General features: G+C 50.7%; 1 protein-coding gene across 1 annotated transcript; it reads left to right on the forward strand.

The window, feature by feature from the left end:
• The first annotated feature begins 5,679 nt into the window (after positions 1-5,679).
• Positions 5,680-14,043, forward strand: LOC120404112 (serine protease 27-like). The gene is made up of 7 exons (XM_039536114.1): positions 5,680-5,786; positions 6,231-6,257; positions 9,271-9,439; positions 9,651-9,922; positions 12,467-12,636; positions 13,078-13,380; positions 13,654-14,043. Exons 1-6 carry the CDS (start codon positions 5,729-5,731, stop codon positions 13,378-13,380), a joined length of 999 nt encoding a protein of 332 aa, XP_039392048.1. The 5' UTR covers positions 5,680-5,728; the 3' UTR covers positions 13,654-14,043.
• The last annotated feature ends 1,847 nt before the right edge of the window (positions 14,044-15,890 follow it).

Genomic DNA, 15,890 nt, shown 5'->3' on the forward strand with positions numbered 1-15,890 from the left:
TAATCAGTTTGCAGGTACAATCCATTGATCGGAATGAGTGATTATGCATTACTGTGTGGTACTCCCATAAACCTTCCACTGCAGCTAGTTTTCTTTCAGCATCTTCAAATTGTTTTTTCTTAAAATATGATGTCACACTCGTACTTGCAATTGCTGCAGACACGGCCCGTTTATGTTTGACTGTTTGTATGTGGTTTTCAATGTCAGTTTTTCCACTGTTTGCAATAGAAAATATACTTCTGCATTTTACACATTCCACCTCACTATTGTCATTATTAGTACTTGCTTTGATGAATGTATATTTCGATTTTAACTCGTCATTGAAGACGCACTTTCGTCGTTTTGGCGCCATGGGTGTCCAAAAATAAACAATTATTACAAACTTCGTCAGATGTCGGTCTTGGTCCGAGGGGGCGAAGTCACCAGTCCAGGATCGAGGGGGGCGAAGACGGCGGTCCTGGTCCAAAGGGGCGAAGGCGTCGATCCTGGTCCAAGGGGGCAAAGTCATCGGGTCCTGGCGAAGCAGCGAGGTGCGCCGTGAAAACGGTGGAGCGAAAAGCTCGAGTAACTGAGAGAGCGCGGAGCTCTGAGGGCCAGTGTCATGGTCCGAAGATGCCAGATCACTGGTGCCTGTCCTGTGCTGCGGAGGGCCTTTTATAGTCCGAAGATAACACCGAATTGGTCGATTTTGGCGGGCTCTGTGTGATGACGTCATCATCGAGTTCCCACGGTCGGGCTGTATGTAATGCGCGGGAGTATTATCGAAGAGTCGCCACAGCCACAATATAGTGAGAGTGCGTGTGCTGAATGCTGAGTATTGCCGAGATCCAACGACGAGAGCCATCATGTAAAATAAAACTAAAACTAGGATAAATTAATAAAATTGATTTAGGCTGGTTTATCAAGGATTGATTTGATGTACTCAATCTTTTGATAAATTAATAATTTTTGATTTTGTAGTCCTAAACTGTACTGGTTACATCTCACGACTAACCAGAACAATGTCCAGAAAACCAGTACTGTACTGGTAAAACCAGTACGTATGGTCACTTTACCCTAAGTGGTTTGCTCAAGATCACAAAGGAAGTCTGCAGTGGAGGCGGAATTTAAACTCAGGCCCTCAAGTCTTAGGCGAGTGCGATAACCTCAATCATCCTTCCTTTCTCCTGTGTGTGTCTAATGACGTGTTTCTGTCTGTCTAACCCCAGACATAACCATGTCTCTGTCTATCTAGCCCCATAGAAAAACATCCGTCTGTCTAGTGTCTACCTGTCTGTCCCCGAACAGAACCACCTGTCTGACTATCTAGCTATAAAAACACCTCTCTGTGTGCACCTCCCTTTATTTAATTGTACAGGGTTTTCAGGTGGGGGCTGTGGGAACTGAGATAATAGTGGTGGCAAACGGAAATAATTACAGTCTGAGCATCTCCTCTTTATATCATCTGCTAAGTTAACCAACGTAGTTCAGAAGGTAGTGGAACAAGCAGTGGGAGGTGTCTATATTGCAGAAATCACATATCAGTGCATAAAGGAGAAGCTGTAACACAGTTACTGGACACTGTTTTTCAAGGGACATGGCGCCTTCCTTCATTATCAGGCTTAAGTTCCATTTCCATATTGTTTTGTCCTGTAAATCATATGATGATATGCAGAAATTTCTGCATAATGACTTAATGAGTGAGAACTAGCTCGTATCTGCACTCCAGTACTGATCAGAATTTCCTAAGACAGCCTGGGCAAAGAGTGGCATTATACAATATATAATAGCCTCACATCACAAGGCCAAACCTCCTCCCGTTATGGGCGCTGCAGAAGGGACCATTTGCAAAAACCCCCCTTTACATTCCCCCTGTCAGAGACTGCAGCCATGGGTGACAAGTGAATGAGCTGAGATCTCCCCTGTGGGAATCCAAGGGGCTGCACATTTGGGGTTTCACAGGGACGGCCTTTGGCAGCCATTGACAGAGTGTTCCTGGGAGGAGATTTTCCGTCTCTAACAAAGGGTTTCTGTTCCCCCAGATCTCAGCCGCTCAGCAGAACGCGGGAGAGCCGAGTGCTGATGGGCTAGAGGGTCCCAGGAGTCGCTGTGCAGCAGGGGCAGTGTCTGCAGTCACCATGGGCCACACCCTGCGCTCCAGACAACCCAGGCTGGTTCCCTGGATTGCAAAGGGGACTCTGGCTTGGGGAATCGGTGCTGGTGTCTGTGTCCACAACTGGGATGTTTTCCTGAGGCTACTGAATGGTCCAAGAATCGCCGTGAAAGCAAGAGGAGAATGGACATTAGAGAGCGAGGCTGGGACCTCTGCGGGGCTGCTGCAGTCAAACATCCACAGCCAGAAGGGAGACGATGGGAAACGCGCTTCGCTGGCTGGCCACAGCCGCAGCAGCTGTCTCAGAAAGCTCTGCTCATGCTCCAGCCAACAGAGGCAGGACGAAGAGCCACACAGGGAGAGCCTGGGTTGCAATTAGCAAGTCGCGGTTTTTTCACTGGATTATGCTGCCCTGACCGTCTATTTCCGGCAATGTGCACATCCAGCCTCCCTGGCTGACCTCAATGGGAGTTAGGTTCTCCGTGCCCACAGGACAGGGCTGGCCTTACCAGGAGGTGAACTGAGGTGGCTGCCGAAGGTGCCAGACTGTGGCAGGGCACCACTAGGACCCAGAGAGTAGAAAATTGTCTGGTGCTGGTGCATATGTTTTCTCTCTGCTCAAGATGCACAGAGCTGGTGGAGTGCTGTGCTGGAGGAAGGGGGCACAAGAGACATAACAGGCAGACAAGGCTGGTGCAAGGATATTTTGTGCCCTAGGTGAAACTTCCACCCTGCGCCCTCCTCCCCCCTTCACTCCCCCCGGAGCATCGCTTATTATAAACTTTCAGAAATGAATTCTGCATAATGTGGCCTTGGTCATTAGAATTAATACACGTTCGGCTTGAAAACGTATTAATTTCATTAATGAGTCTACATATTGAATACAAATAAAGGAATAACCTGACAGTGTTGAGATTGTTGTTTTCACTTTGCACAATGTAGCCTGGCTCTTAACAGAAATCACATACATTATACACAATGCACTGTCCCTTCCTTCCTTCATTCTTCCGTATCAAAGTCTGCCACATTTTATTCTACCTTTAGAATATCCAATTATTGTTATTAATAAAGTTTATAAAATTAGAGCCTTGCATGGGGTCAAGTATCTGGGGGTCGCCGTGTTAGTCTGTATCCACAAAAACAAGAAACGTGTTGGACTAGGACTGACCTGAGGGATAGGGGCTGCGGGGGAACAGACCAATGGGGGATACTGTGATAGGCTGAGTCGCTGAAAAACCTGCCTAGGAGGGTTAACTGCCGGCAGGGCTCACTGCAAGCAGCGCAGCAGAGAGAGTGCCGGCACATGCACCCTCAGTATGCACCTCTCTGGCCACGTCACCATGCGAGTTGCCCCCTTTGGGGGTATCTCAGTCCCTCTTGACAGATGGGCTCAGGCAGTCTTCCTGCTCACGTCCTTGCCGGTGTTACTTCATCAGTGGCTGGTCTGGGGACCGGGGACCACCCTCTACTCTGGGTCCCAGCCCAGGAACCCTCTCATTAGCAGCCCAGGTGCAACCTTCCCCACACCTCGCTGCTTCTCCCCCGAGCCTGGCCTACTCTCTGGCTCTCCCCTTCTCTGGGCAAGCCAAGCCACACTCCCTCTTCTCAGGGAGTGGTTGGAAACTCCTTCCCTGCCACCCTTCTGTTGCCAGCTTCCCGGCTTATATAGGTCCTGCCTCTCCCTGCCCAGCAGAGCCTGTTCTACTTAAATCCCTGTTCCCTGGCTCCTTCTCCAGGTACATCCTGGGCAGTTAATTGGCCCACTCAGCCATCTTAACCCTGCCAAGTCGTGTGCAGGGTGAATTCCCCAACACAGGAGCAAATATTTAACAATGGGCTGTGACGTTATCTGCTTACAATATAACCATATAGACCATTGTTGCAATCACTGTTAAATATTTGCAGCAAATCTTGTGCAAAGGTTGTCAAGTGAGGTGTCTATGAAAAGGTTATAATTTGCTGGTTATGATTATGCTAGCTGAATGCATGTATCACTTTCGTATTTGCAGTTGTAAGTACTGGCGCTATCCCTGGATTGCAAATGTTTTCTCCTGGGGTAACGCCCACAAGGTAACGCTCAGCACATCTTGGAGGAGCCGTTCAAATTAAGCGGTTCATGAAGAAACACTTGGTTGACAATAGACCATGGAAGATGCCCATCTACACTGAGGGGACTGTCATGTAAACATGCTGTCTGGCGGGTCGGTAATGGCTTCCTGCAATGACTGAGGGAAATTGGGCGTGGACAAGTGACTGGCCCATGTCTCTCCAAACTCCATCTTGTCGCTGTAATTTTCAATCCTGCTTCTTACCTCTGGAGGAACTTTACTACACACTGAAGCTCTGAACGATGGACTGAATGACCCATCCCAGCTGTGGATGTTCCAGAGACTTAACTTAGTCCAGCAATTTATTCCATCACTACTGCAAGCCTGAACCAAGAACTTTGCCATTGCTATATGTGATTGATTCCTTCAACCAGTTTTAACTCTCTTCTTTCTTTCTTTCTTTCTTTCTTTCTTTCAATAAACCTCTGGTTTTTAGATACTAAAGGATTGGCACCAGTGTGATTTTTGGGTAAGATCTAAGTTCTATATTGATCTGGGTGTGTGGCTATTCCTTTGGGATCAGAAGAACCTATTATTTGATTAGATTGATTGTAAAGAACTACGCATCTCTGAATCCAGTGGTTTCGGTGGTGATATAAGAACTGAAATGCCTATATGTTTTCTTGTTAGCCAGCCTGGTGAAACAGGAGTTTGCTTTTGTGGCTGGTTTGGTCTATCTTAGAACGGCCACCAGTTCTGGGTTGTGTTTGCCCTGTTTCATCCTCAATTTGGCATTCTCAGTTGTGACCCACTTTAATTGGCCTACTCAGCCATCTGAACCTTGCCAGGCCTTGTGCAGGGTGAACTCCCCATCACAGGAGCAAATATTTAATAAAGGCCTCTTCAGTCTAGCACACAAAGGTCTACCAGGATCCAATGGCTGGAGATAAGGTGTAAATTTTTTAATGGTGAGAGTAATTAACCACTGAAAGAATTTACTAAGGGCCATGGTAGGTTCTTCCTCACTGACAATTTTAAATCAAGACTGGCAGTTTTTCTAAAAGTTCTGCTCTAGGAGATATTTGAGGCTCCTTCTCTGGCCTGTGTTATACAAGGGGTCAGACTGATCTCAGTGGTGCTTTCTGACCTTAGAATCTATGAACCCCCCTGATAACCGTACCCCATTGCAACCTTAGCTTTGCCGGGGCTCTGTCCTTGGCCAGCTGTTCTTGGCACGTTCAATTGCTAATGAAACAGAGAAGAGAAAATCGCCGTGCGCCTCCTCGTGTTAACCTTGGCCATTGCGAGTTTTTGTTTGGTTCTTCAGTCTGCCACTCATGGGGCACTTACAGGCAGACCAGAACGAGAACTGTCATGCCTTGCTCGCGTGCCGAATTTCGAAGCATTTGTTTCCTTGAGCAGCTCAGTGTGGGATCAGTCATATCTGTTCTCCCTAGCTCTGGGAGGGTGGAGGCAGGAGCTGTGCCTATAAAAACCTGCCCAGGCGCGTTCATTCCCCAGAAAGGCTTTGGTCGGAGAGATGGAGGCAGCTAGTTTTAGCTAAGACAGGACCAGGTGAGGCTGGATCATGGGACATCTCTGCTCCCCACTGGCCATAGCCCTGCTGGCAACGAGCCTGGCTCAGGGTGAGTGTGGGGTGGAGGTGAGATGGGAGACGGGGCACTTCCTCCCATGGGGAGGGGAGAGAAAAACTGGCTTGTTGGGGAGGGAATTGGGCTAGTGAAGAAGAGGTGGATCCAATCCCTTTGCCATTCATAGAACCCCTATCCCCCGCCATCTAGCCCCTATTTCTGCATTCACTCCTGAGCTGCCCCCTTCAGACCACCTGTTGTTGACTCTGGAACCTACAGATGATGAGTTGAATAGCAATGCTGCTAAGATGTTTAACTCTTGCTGTGGATAGCAGGGCTGTTTCAGGAGAGTGGGTGGAGCCTGAGAACTGTGGGTGAAGCGACTGGCACCCATTCTCTCAGAGACACTATGCAGATTGTGTGTAATGTACAGCAATGACTGTGTATCACTCCCCCCGCCCTTCGCATATTAATATCTGTGACTTCTTTGCTCCCTAGGTGCTCAGGGGAGTCAGAATCAGACAGGTAAGACACTCACAGGAAAATGCCACCCTTGCCTGCCGTGGGCATGTGGAATAAGAATGAGGCTGGGAGCCAGGGCTTCTGGGTCCTATCCCAGTCATGGGGCGGGAGAAAGGCATAGTTAGAACAGGGTTGATAAATTGGTATTATCAGGATTCCCGGTAAGGGTTAAGGTTATTTTGGGGTTAAGGTTATCACTGGATTAGGGTTAAGGGTATCATTGGGTTGGGGTTAAGGGTATCATTGGGTGAAGGTTATCATTGGGGTTATGAGAAAGTTTATAATGGGGGGGTTAGGGTTGAAATATGGGCTTTCTTATTTGCTTGCTTTTCCACAGAGTGGCAGAACCAGGGTGAGTTAAAGTTTTACCAGGACAGTTTGTGTTAATTAAATTTTCTTATGTAAATAATACTTTTACCTTTAAATGCCCTGAGGCTGTGCTCGTGAATTGCAAGGGAACCCAGGTGTTCTGGTTGCATTTCACCTCCCAGAATTAGTCTGTGATTTCAATGGGATGCAGAGTTCTCTCTCTTTGGCTTCTAGTCCCCCTGATAATACCTCAGCATAACCCTGATGATAAACCTATACCCATTATAACCTATCATAACCTTAACCCTAACACTATGATACCCTTAATCTTAATCCCACTATAACCTTAAATGCATGGTAACTGTATCTTTACTGTCATGAGTAATCTAACCTCCATGGTAGCCTCAACCCCATAATAATCCCAGCCCTGCCTGCTCTTTCTTCACTCCCTAAGCGCTTGGAACATATCTATACCCAAACTCACCCAGCCATGTACTGGCAGGGACATTATATCTGAGTCCAACCAGTGACAATGAAAGGGGCTCGTGGGATCTCTGTTCAAAGCTAAGTTTGAGCTGATTGCTGTGGTTATTGCGAGACGTTTGAGCATGGAATCAGGTTTACATAGGATGTTGTGCTCCAAATCTGATGGGGAGTCTGAAAACTGAGCAACCATGGAGACAGCCTCTCTTCACTGCTTGGATGAGATGTGGGTTGGAGATTTAAAAAGATGATCCACTGGAGAATCTTGGAAGACAGGGACTGTGACGTTCCCCTGGTGTTATGTTGGTGTCCCTCCAATTCTTGGCTCTGGGAGCCAGCCTTACCCTGATGTACTGTGAGAGCCTCCACTCGTGGGCTTTTCACGCACAGCCTCTGGCATGTCAGCTGCCCCTTGGATTGTGTAACCCAATGACACTAGCCAATATCTCTGGTCCCAGACACAACCCTAGGAACCTCTGTCCAGTTATGCCCACTGGCTGCTGCAAGCTTATATGAGTTTGTCATTTTAACAAAGAAATGTATATGTACCAGGCTTGTTATCCCAAGGGGAGTCTCTGACATGCTTCAACCCAACTGCACTGCTTCAGGTAGAACAAACACATTTATGACAGACTTTACATGATTATAAGTCAAAGCACAAGAAGTAAGATTGGGTCAAATGAAATAAAATCAAAAACGCATTCCAAGCTGATCTTAACACTTTCAGTGCCCGTAGAAACGTAGATGCTTCTCACCCCAGGCTGGCTGGTCGCCCTTCAGTCAGGTTCTACCCTTTGACCAGCGCTTCAGTCGCTTGGTGGTGGAGTCTGTCGATGGAGGTGGAAGAGGGAGAGCCTGGCAAACGTCTCTCCCTTTTATCGTGTCCTTTCTTCCCTCTTGGCTTTGCCCCCCCCCCCCTTCAGAGTCAGGTGAGCATCACCTCATCGCAGTCCCAAATTGCCCAAAGGAAGGGGAGTGACTCACTTGAGAGTCCAACAGATCCTTTGTTGCTGCCTAGGCCAGTGTCCTTTGTTCCTGTGAGGCTGGGCTGGCTTTGTCCCATCCATGCCCTGATGAGGTGTGAACTGCCCCTCTGCTCCTGGAGAGTTTTGCCTGGGCCTGCTTTAAGCCACGAGGACACATTTTCAGCCCCATAACTATATACATGAAATTACAGCCTATAACATCACTAGAGCATTACTGTAACAACAATTACTGTAACATCGCTATAACGACAATGCTCAAGTCTGACGTGACAGACTTCGCATTGGATACCACACAACGATATTATAAGGATGAACATGGGGGTGCAGGGTGTTCCCCGGAGATACAGAACGTCACAGGGACCTTATGACTGGACAAGAGAAGAAGGTTGGTCCATTACAGTGGAACCGGGTGTGGGTTGTATCTCAGCTTTATGGGCTGGACAAGGGCTGGAAGAACTAACCATTGGGTGAGAAACACCCTATCAGACAGAACAGCACCTTGCGAACAGGTACAGGCTGTAGACTGTGTTTTATGTTTTTCTTCTACTTGTGACCTTACATTTCCACGTACTGTTCCTTGCCTTTAGTTTGAATCTCTGCTGCAACCTCTGCTAAATAAACTTCAGCTTGGTTTTACTATAGGCATGTCTAGGTGTCAGAAGCTAAGGAGAGGGTTGAACTGAGGGGAGAGCAGGGTGCTGGGGGGTGCTGTTTCCACAGAGGCAGCGGATCGCTGTGCATTGCGGGTGTGCAGAAAACAGGGGACTGGGCACTGGAGTGTAACGGAGTCGGGTGTGTAAAGTGCTGCCTGCAGAGGGATAGAGCAGGGCTCACAGAGCACCTGGGATGCCAGCAGCTGGTGGCTGGGAGGGTTTCCCCTGCCTCCCTCCTGCTGGGAGCAGGGAGTTACCACAGAAAGTGCCACAGTGCTCGTGGGAGTTAGAATCAGGCAGGTAAAGTGCCCAAAGCAGAACATTAGCATTAGCTGCCCTGACATGTGCAACCAGCGTGTGGCTACAAGCCAGAACTCACGGGTTCTAGCCCCAGCTCTTGGAAGGGAGTGGGGGTGGATGGATTACAGCAGGCGAGTTGGGAGTCAGGACTCCTGGGTTCTTTCCCAGGCTCTGGGAGGGGAACAGTTGCTCTCTTATCATCAGGGAACACTTATAATTATTTACGCTCTCCCCACTTCAGCTCCCTTGCCCGGGGAAAATGCAGTTTCCCTCTTTTCTTCCTAGGCTGCGGCAAGCCGTTGGTCTCACTCTCAGGGCGCATCTTGAATGGTCAAGATGCCAAGGCCGGGGCCTGGCCCTGGCAGGTCAGCGTGCAGAGATACGGCTCCCACATCTGCGGCGGTTCGCTCATCTCCGAGAGTTGGGTGGTGTCAGCAGCTCATTGCTTCGATCCGTGAGTATCCCAGGCAGGGCAGAGACAGTGACTGTGGCTGTTCTGGAAAGACTCCCTCTCCTTCTCCACTGGCTTCCTGTTGTGCAGCATCACTGTGTGGCTGTTCCCCAGCCGCTCCACCCCAGAGCTGGCTGTACCTCAGCGCCAGGCGAGCTGTCCTTGTGAGGCATTGCTGGGTGGCTTTTCCCTAATCAGATTTTCTTGCATCCAGATCTGTAGCCAATTCATCGTATCGGGTACAGCTGGGTGAAAACAGGATTGGTAGTGAGACCCCACCCCAGTCGTTCTCATTGGTGAAGCGGGTCGTCCCCCATCCCAATTACAACAGTAGCACTTTCCTTGCTGACATCGCCCTGGTGGAGCTGGAGAAGCCAATTGCGTTCACGGCCTCCATCAGCCCCGTGTGTCTGCTCGACGCCTCCGTCCGTGTGCCTGCTGGGGACGCCTGCTGGGTGACGGGCTGGGGGAACATTCGCCCCCAAGGTGAGGCAGACTCGTAGCTGTTAGAGAGGGGAAGGGCAGGGGAAAGACCCAGCACTGGGTGAAGTTTACAGGTGAGGTGATTGTAGCCTCATCGGTACACAGAGGGACTGACCATTACACAGCTAGTTCCATGGTTATACAGGCACAGTTGTGCGGTTACAGAGTTATAAGGTCGGGAGTTGAGAGAGTTCTTTACAATCACAGATGGAGTGGGAGAAAGCAAACGGGGAAGTGTTATTTACCCCTTCAGATAACACAAGAGCCAGCGGTCACCCAATGAAATGAATAGGCAGCAGGTTTGAAAAAACAAACCAAAGGGAGTATTTCTTCACACAACCCACAGTCAACCTGTGGGACTCGTTGCCAGGGGGTGTTGCAAAGGCCAAAAGTTCAATCAAGAACTAGATAAGTTCAGGATAGGTCCATCCATGGCTATTAGCCAGGATGGGCAGGGATGCAACCCCATGCTGTGGGGGTACCTAAGCCAAAAGCTGGGACCTGACAACAGGGGATGGATCACTCAAAATGGCCCTGTTCTGTTCATCCCCTCTGAATGGCACCGGCCACTCTCACAAGACAGGATACTGGTACAGGTGGAGCCAGTATGGCCGTTCTTATGTTTAAGCAGCCACAGTTGTACAGGTCCCCAGTTATATAGTTATACAGGTATGGTCGTACAACCACAGTTTTGTGTTTTCACAGGTACAATTGTACGGTTACATTGTTATACAGCGATAATTATATGGTTATACAGGTAAACAGTTGTACAGCCGCACAGTTATGCAGGCACCATTCTACACGGGCCTGGAAGGGTTTGATTTTTGTCAGTCAGTGTTTGTTTCATCCTACACTGAAGAAAACATATTTCCATTGGTAATCACTGAAATGTACAGGCAGGCAAAGGAGGCGACATGCTGTTTGAGAACTTAGAGTTTGATTTAAGGATATTTACTTGGCCTTTTTTGACATAGGATATTGACAATTTGCATTTTAATTTTTATACAGCATTGATTCTTTGAATCTCAGCCTTTACCGTCATTAAATTATTATTGCCTGGCCCGACCCCATGTTCTTCCACAGCTGTGAAAATTGAAAGCAATAAAATGAAAAAAAAATACTTAATTCCATAATTTTGTGAAAATTTAAATGGATGAAAATAAAAATAACCCTTAAAAAGAAACATCAATAATATCCATCCAGTTAGAATAATTGGATTCTGCCAAGCCTAGTTATACAGATACACAGTTGTGCCGGCAGCTTTATATGGTTAGACAGTGAAATAACCGCAGCTCTGTAGTTCTACACCAGGGACGACCCCCTTTTCGGTATGATGCTGAGAGATGATTTAGTTACTCCAGTATCTCCAGCTGTGTGGCTGCTCTGATTTTGCTCGAAAGCCATGTTATCTTCACCATTTCAGAGCAGGGTGAAGCTAAATGAAAACTAGCCACTTTTGGAGCTGTCTGTATGCGTGTGTGTGTGCGTGTGTGTGCGTGTGTGTGTGTAAGAGAGAGAAAAAGAGCATTTAAGGGATCCAGTTCCTGGCACAATGAAGGGATGTTCCTGTTTGGGGGCAGTGTGTGTGTGTTTGTGTATTTTTGTTTGTGCGTGTGTGTTTGTGTTTGTGTATTTTTATTTGTGTGTGTTTGAGCAATGTCGCCATCTAGTGGGTGCAGCTCACATGGGGGAGTCAGTTCCTGGCGCAATGAATGGAGGTTCATGAGCGTGTGCCCCTAATGTGGGTTTCAAAGCACATCTGTGGGCATATTTGGCACCTGTATATTTACCGATGCTGGCTCCAGACCAATAGGAAGCAGTGTCAGAGGTGGCTGCCAGCTGGCACCCAGCAATATCAGAGCACACACCTAATTATATCTTCACAGCCATGTGATAACCTGGCCTGGAACTGAGCAGCATCTGCTTAGAGATTTAAACCCATTGAACCAAAGCAGGGCAAACTGTGTGTAGACAAGGCTCAAAATTTTCACATGCGCCCTACAGGCCTGAGTGTTAAAGGGGTTTAGGCACGTAACGATTCAGATAGGCTCCAAATGGGGCTCTCAAACGTCGCTGTGCAGGTTTGGTGCCTAACTCCCATTGACTCTCCAGTAGACTTAGGTTCGAAAGTGCCAGCTTTTGCAGATGCCTATGAGCTTTCCAGAATCCCACTGGGCACCTTAGTGCCTATTGGTGCCCGAATCCCTTTGACAATCTGGCCCCAAGTAGGGCTGCAAAGCTGAGCAGAGCAACACCTAAAATATCTTTAAAATCTGGGTTATTGCCTTTAGCGTGAGTTAAACTGGCCGACTGCCCTGCCCCCCCACCACACACATGCACACTAGGCCCTACTCCCCTTCCAGAGCCAGGCACAGAAATCAGGAGATCTGACTTCCAGCCCCACCTGGTCTAACCCATTAGACCTGGTACCCCCCTTCCCCGCCCCCCAGAGTTGGGAACTTCTTATAGATCCTTAATGTGACAGCTTTTTATGTGACTTCTCCTCACGCCGCGGGAGTCACCCAGCCCTCGGGCCTTTCGTTTCAGAGAGTTCTTCCCTAGCGGAGACGCTGCAGGAGCTGGAGGTGCCCACCATAGACACCACAATCTGCAACGATCTCTTCCGGGAAGCATTACAAAAGCCTGCGGGTGACAACCCCATCAAAGAGGACATGATGTGTGCCGGGCACATGGAGGGCTATAAGGGGACGGCCCCGGTGAGATTCTCTGACTGAGATCGGGGCCGCTTTGTTTTGGGTGTGGCACTGACCCTGGCTGATATTGCAAACCCCACAGTTCCTAGCACGTTCTCCCTGTTGACTTGGTGGTGTGTGTTGGGGGGACCCACCAAACAGGGGCCCAGATGGAAGGGCTGAGCCCTGAGTTCATTCCCCGGTGTCTAGACAAGAGTATCGAGCCCAGAGAGAACAAAGTCAGCGGGGTCCATTAAATCATCCATTCTGACCTGTATGACCCAGTCTACAATCTCACTGGGTTACCCCTTTACTGAGCCCCAAGACTTATGTCGGGATACAGCATCTCCCAGAAAGGCAGCCAGTGGGGATGTGAAGCCATCACGAGATGGAGAATCCACCACGGCCCTTGTGGACGATGGAGACTGGTCCCTCCTCAAACCTCATTTCTTTCCCTGTCTCTAGGGTGACTCCGGGGGACCCCTGGTGTGTGAGGAGGACGGGACCTGGTACCTTGCTGGGATTGTGAGCTGGTTACTGAAAACAACAGTGAACAGTGTTGCTGCCGGTTACCCCGGGGTCTACGACCGCCCGAATGCCCACAACGACTGGATCCAGGAGAATGTGCCTGCTGTGAGTTTCATGGTGGTGAACTTCACTCTGAACAGTGCCGGTTCCTCTACCACCATCACTACGAACAGTGCCGGACCCTCTGCCAGCACCCCCGAGGTCCTTCTCCTCACTGTGCTTCTGTGGCTGACTCTGTGACCCCCAGGGCCGGCGCTTCCATTTAGGCGACCTAGGCAGTGGCCTAGGGTGCCAGGATTTGGGAAGGGCGGCGTTTTGCCGGGAGAGAGGCAGGCAGCTCCGGTGGACTTGCCGCAGACGTGCCTGTGGAGGGTCCGCTGGTCCCACAGCTCCGGTGGACCTCCCGCAGGCATGCCTTCGGCAGGTCCACTGGAGCCGTGGGACCGGCGGCGAAATAGGTACAGCCGGCGCTGCGCCTAGGGCGCCAAAATCCCTGGCGCCACTCCTGGTGACCCCCCCTCCTTGACTGGTTCCCCATCCCACACCAGCCCTTCCTCACCCTTGGTGCAGAGAGACCATGTCACCTGTGACACCAGACCCCAGTATTCACACCCTACACACTATTGTAACAATCTTTGTGCAAAATGCACCTTGTGAGGTATGATTTGAAAACTAATAACTCTCTGATCGTTCCTATCCGTGTGTGATGTACGTACGCAAGGGCTGTTAAGGGTTAGGGACATACACTGCAGTGGTCACTAAAATGTGTTCAAACCAGGTGTGGCAGGTGGAGTTGTTAAACAGGTCTCTCCCAAAGAAAGGACTGTGTTTCGCTCCATTTCCTAAGCAGCACACAAACCCATCGAACTAAAAGGGGCGGAGGCAAAAACCTCACACTGAGAAGCGGGGGAGAAGACAGCCTGGTGTCTACACTCAGCAGGAGAGAGAAGCTCAGGCTGGGTTTTACTTTTCCGAAGGATCCGTTGCAAAGATTTACTGAGCTATAAAACAGGGGGGGCTGAACCTCCAGTGATAAGCTACCGAATTAACTGGCTGTGTACGATATTCCTGCATTAGAAGCATGTACGGAGCGAGGCCTTTTCTGAGAGCCAGTGACATGCTGGTGATGAATGTCTTTGTGAAATGTCTGTAGTAACACTCTAGGGGGAATTATGGACACTCATTGGGGTGACCAGATGCCCCGTTTTTAAAGGGACAGTCCCTTATTTAAGCCCTCCTGCAGGTGTCTCGACTTTTTCTTAAAAACGGGCAAATTGTCCTGTATTTTCTGACTCCCCCCCATCAGTACTGGCGGGTCCTGCTGCTGGCCGGATCCCTGCTCACCAGGCGCCCACCTACCAGGGAGCGGGGGGGTCCAGTGGCTGACGATGGGGGTGGGTTTGCGAGGCTGGTGGTGGGGCGAAGCTGCAGCGTGTGGAGCCGGTCGCTCCCCATGCTGGTCCATCCGCACAGTCCCTGGCCAGCAGGGCCCTGCCCCCTTCCCGTTTCCGGCTGGCACAGGCTGCGCACTGTGAGCTGCGGTGACTGGTGCGTGCGGGGAGGCCCCAGGCGGTGGCCTGTTACGTGTCACCTCTGCTGCCCACCCATCGCCCCCTCTCGCTGTCCTCTCCCTGCTTTGCCCCTTCGCCCCACCCCCAGCCCCGCTGCTCCTCCATAACCCCCCGGCAGGGCCCGTCCCGCTCCCAGCGCTGTGCGGAGAACCAGCCCCTGGTCGGAGCGCTCAGCTCACCAGCAGCCTGGCCGGCGGGCTCCTTCCTTCCTTCCCCCACTGCCTCTGGCTCAGCCGGCACCCTGGGAAAGATCCACTGGCCAGGAGGAGCCGAGCCCTGCATGTGCCAATGCCCTGCACAGCGCTGGCAGGGGGGAGCCTCTCCGCCGCTCAGCTAAGCTCTGGAGTGGTGGGCGGGGGAAGTGATTTCCAGCTTGTTCCCGTCCCGACCCTGCAGGCTTCACAGCAGCCCCCCAGACAAGGACTTAGCCCCCTCTTCACACTCCCCCCTTCCCTGGGTCCTGCCCCCAGGGAGTGTGGGGCTGCTCCGTCCCCTAGGCACCGTCCCCTGCTGAGCCGCCTCCCCGAAGGCCCTGCAGTCAGGTTCCCTGGGCCCTGGTGCACAAGGCATCCATAGGGCTTAACCCCTTCCTGCCCCCGCGGTTGGTGGAGGCGGCTGGGTTATGGCGGTGGCCAGCAGCAGCCGCTAGGTGTTAGTTGCCTGTCGACACTGTGCGGGCAGGAAGGGACGGGAGCTGGTTCCAGCCACAGGGGATGGGAGTGGGCAGAGGCCATGAGCTCTGTAAAGACACGAGCCAGGTCATCCCTTTCCCCCACCTCCTCCCCTGCGGCTGGAAGCAGCTCCCGTCCTTCCCTTCCCGCACAGTGTCGAAAGGCTGCAGCTGGCCACATTCTGGTGTGAACCCTGGCAGAAATCTGGCGGGGGGTGGGGCACGTGACCCTATGTGCCCCCCACATGTTGCCTCGGGAAAATGCAGCACCAGGTACCAGTAGAGGTGGGTCCGTCCCGGGGGCCCAGCCAGGCATGGAGGGCGGAGAGCACTGGGAAGGGAGGGTCGGGTCAGTCAGCCAACCCCCCATTGAGAGAAGTGTGTGTGTGTGTCACCCCTCCCCTTGCGTGTGTGTGGGAGTAGGGGTGTGTGTGTCACCTCTCCCTGTGTAAACCCTAAAGCCTTAAAGACCAGAAGGTAAATTAAAAAAATCCAACTACACAGTATTT

This window comes from Mauremys reevesii, linkage group 4, assembly GCF_016161935.1.
Source record: "Mauremys reevesii isolate NIE-2019 linkage group 4, ASM1616193v1, whole genome shotgun sequence".
NCBI lineage: Eukaryota > Metazoa > Chordata > Testudines > Geoemydidae > Mauremys > Mauremys reevesii.

What these genes read in the sequence shown, in the direction of transcription:
- LOC120404112 (XM_039536114.1), top strand. Translation starts at nt 5,729, where the DNA reads ATGGGACATCTCTGCTCCCCACTGGCCATAGCCCTGCTGGCAACGAGC. An exon ending in GGCAACGAGCCTGGCTCAGG is followed by an intron (nt 5,787 to 6,230) that starts GTGAGTGTGGGG and finishes TTTGCTCCCTAG; the next exon opens with GTGCTCAGGGGAGTCAGAAT. An exon ending in GCTATAAGGGGACGGCCCCG is followed by an intron (nt 12,637 to 13,077) that starts GTGAGATTCTCT and finishes CCCTGTCTCTAG; the next exon opens with GGTGACTCCGGGGGACCCCT.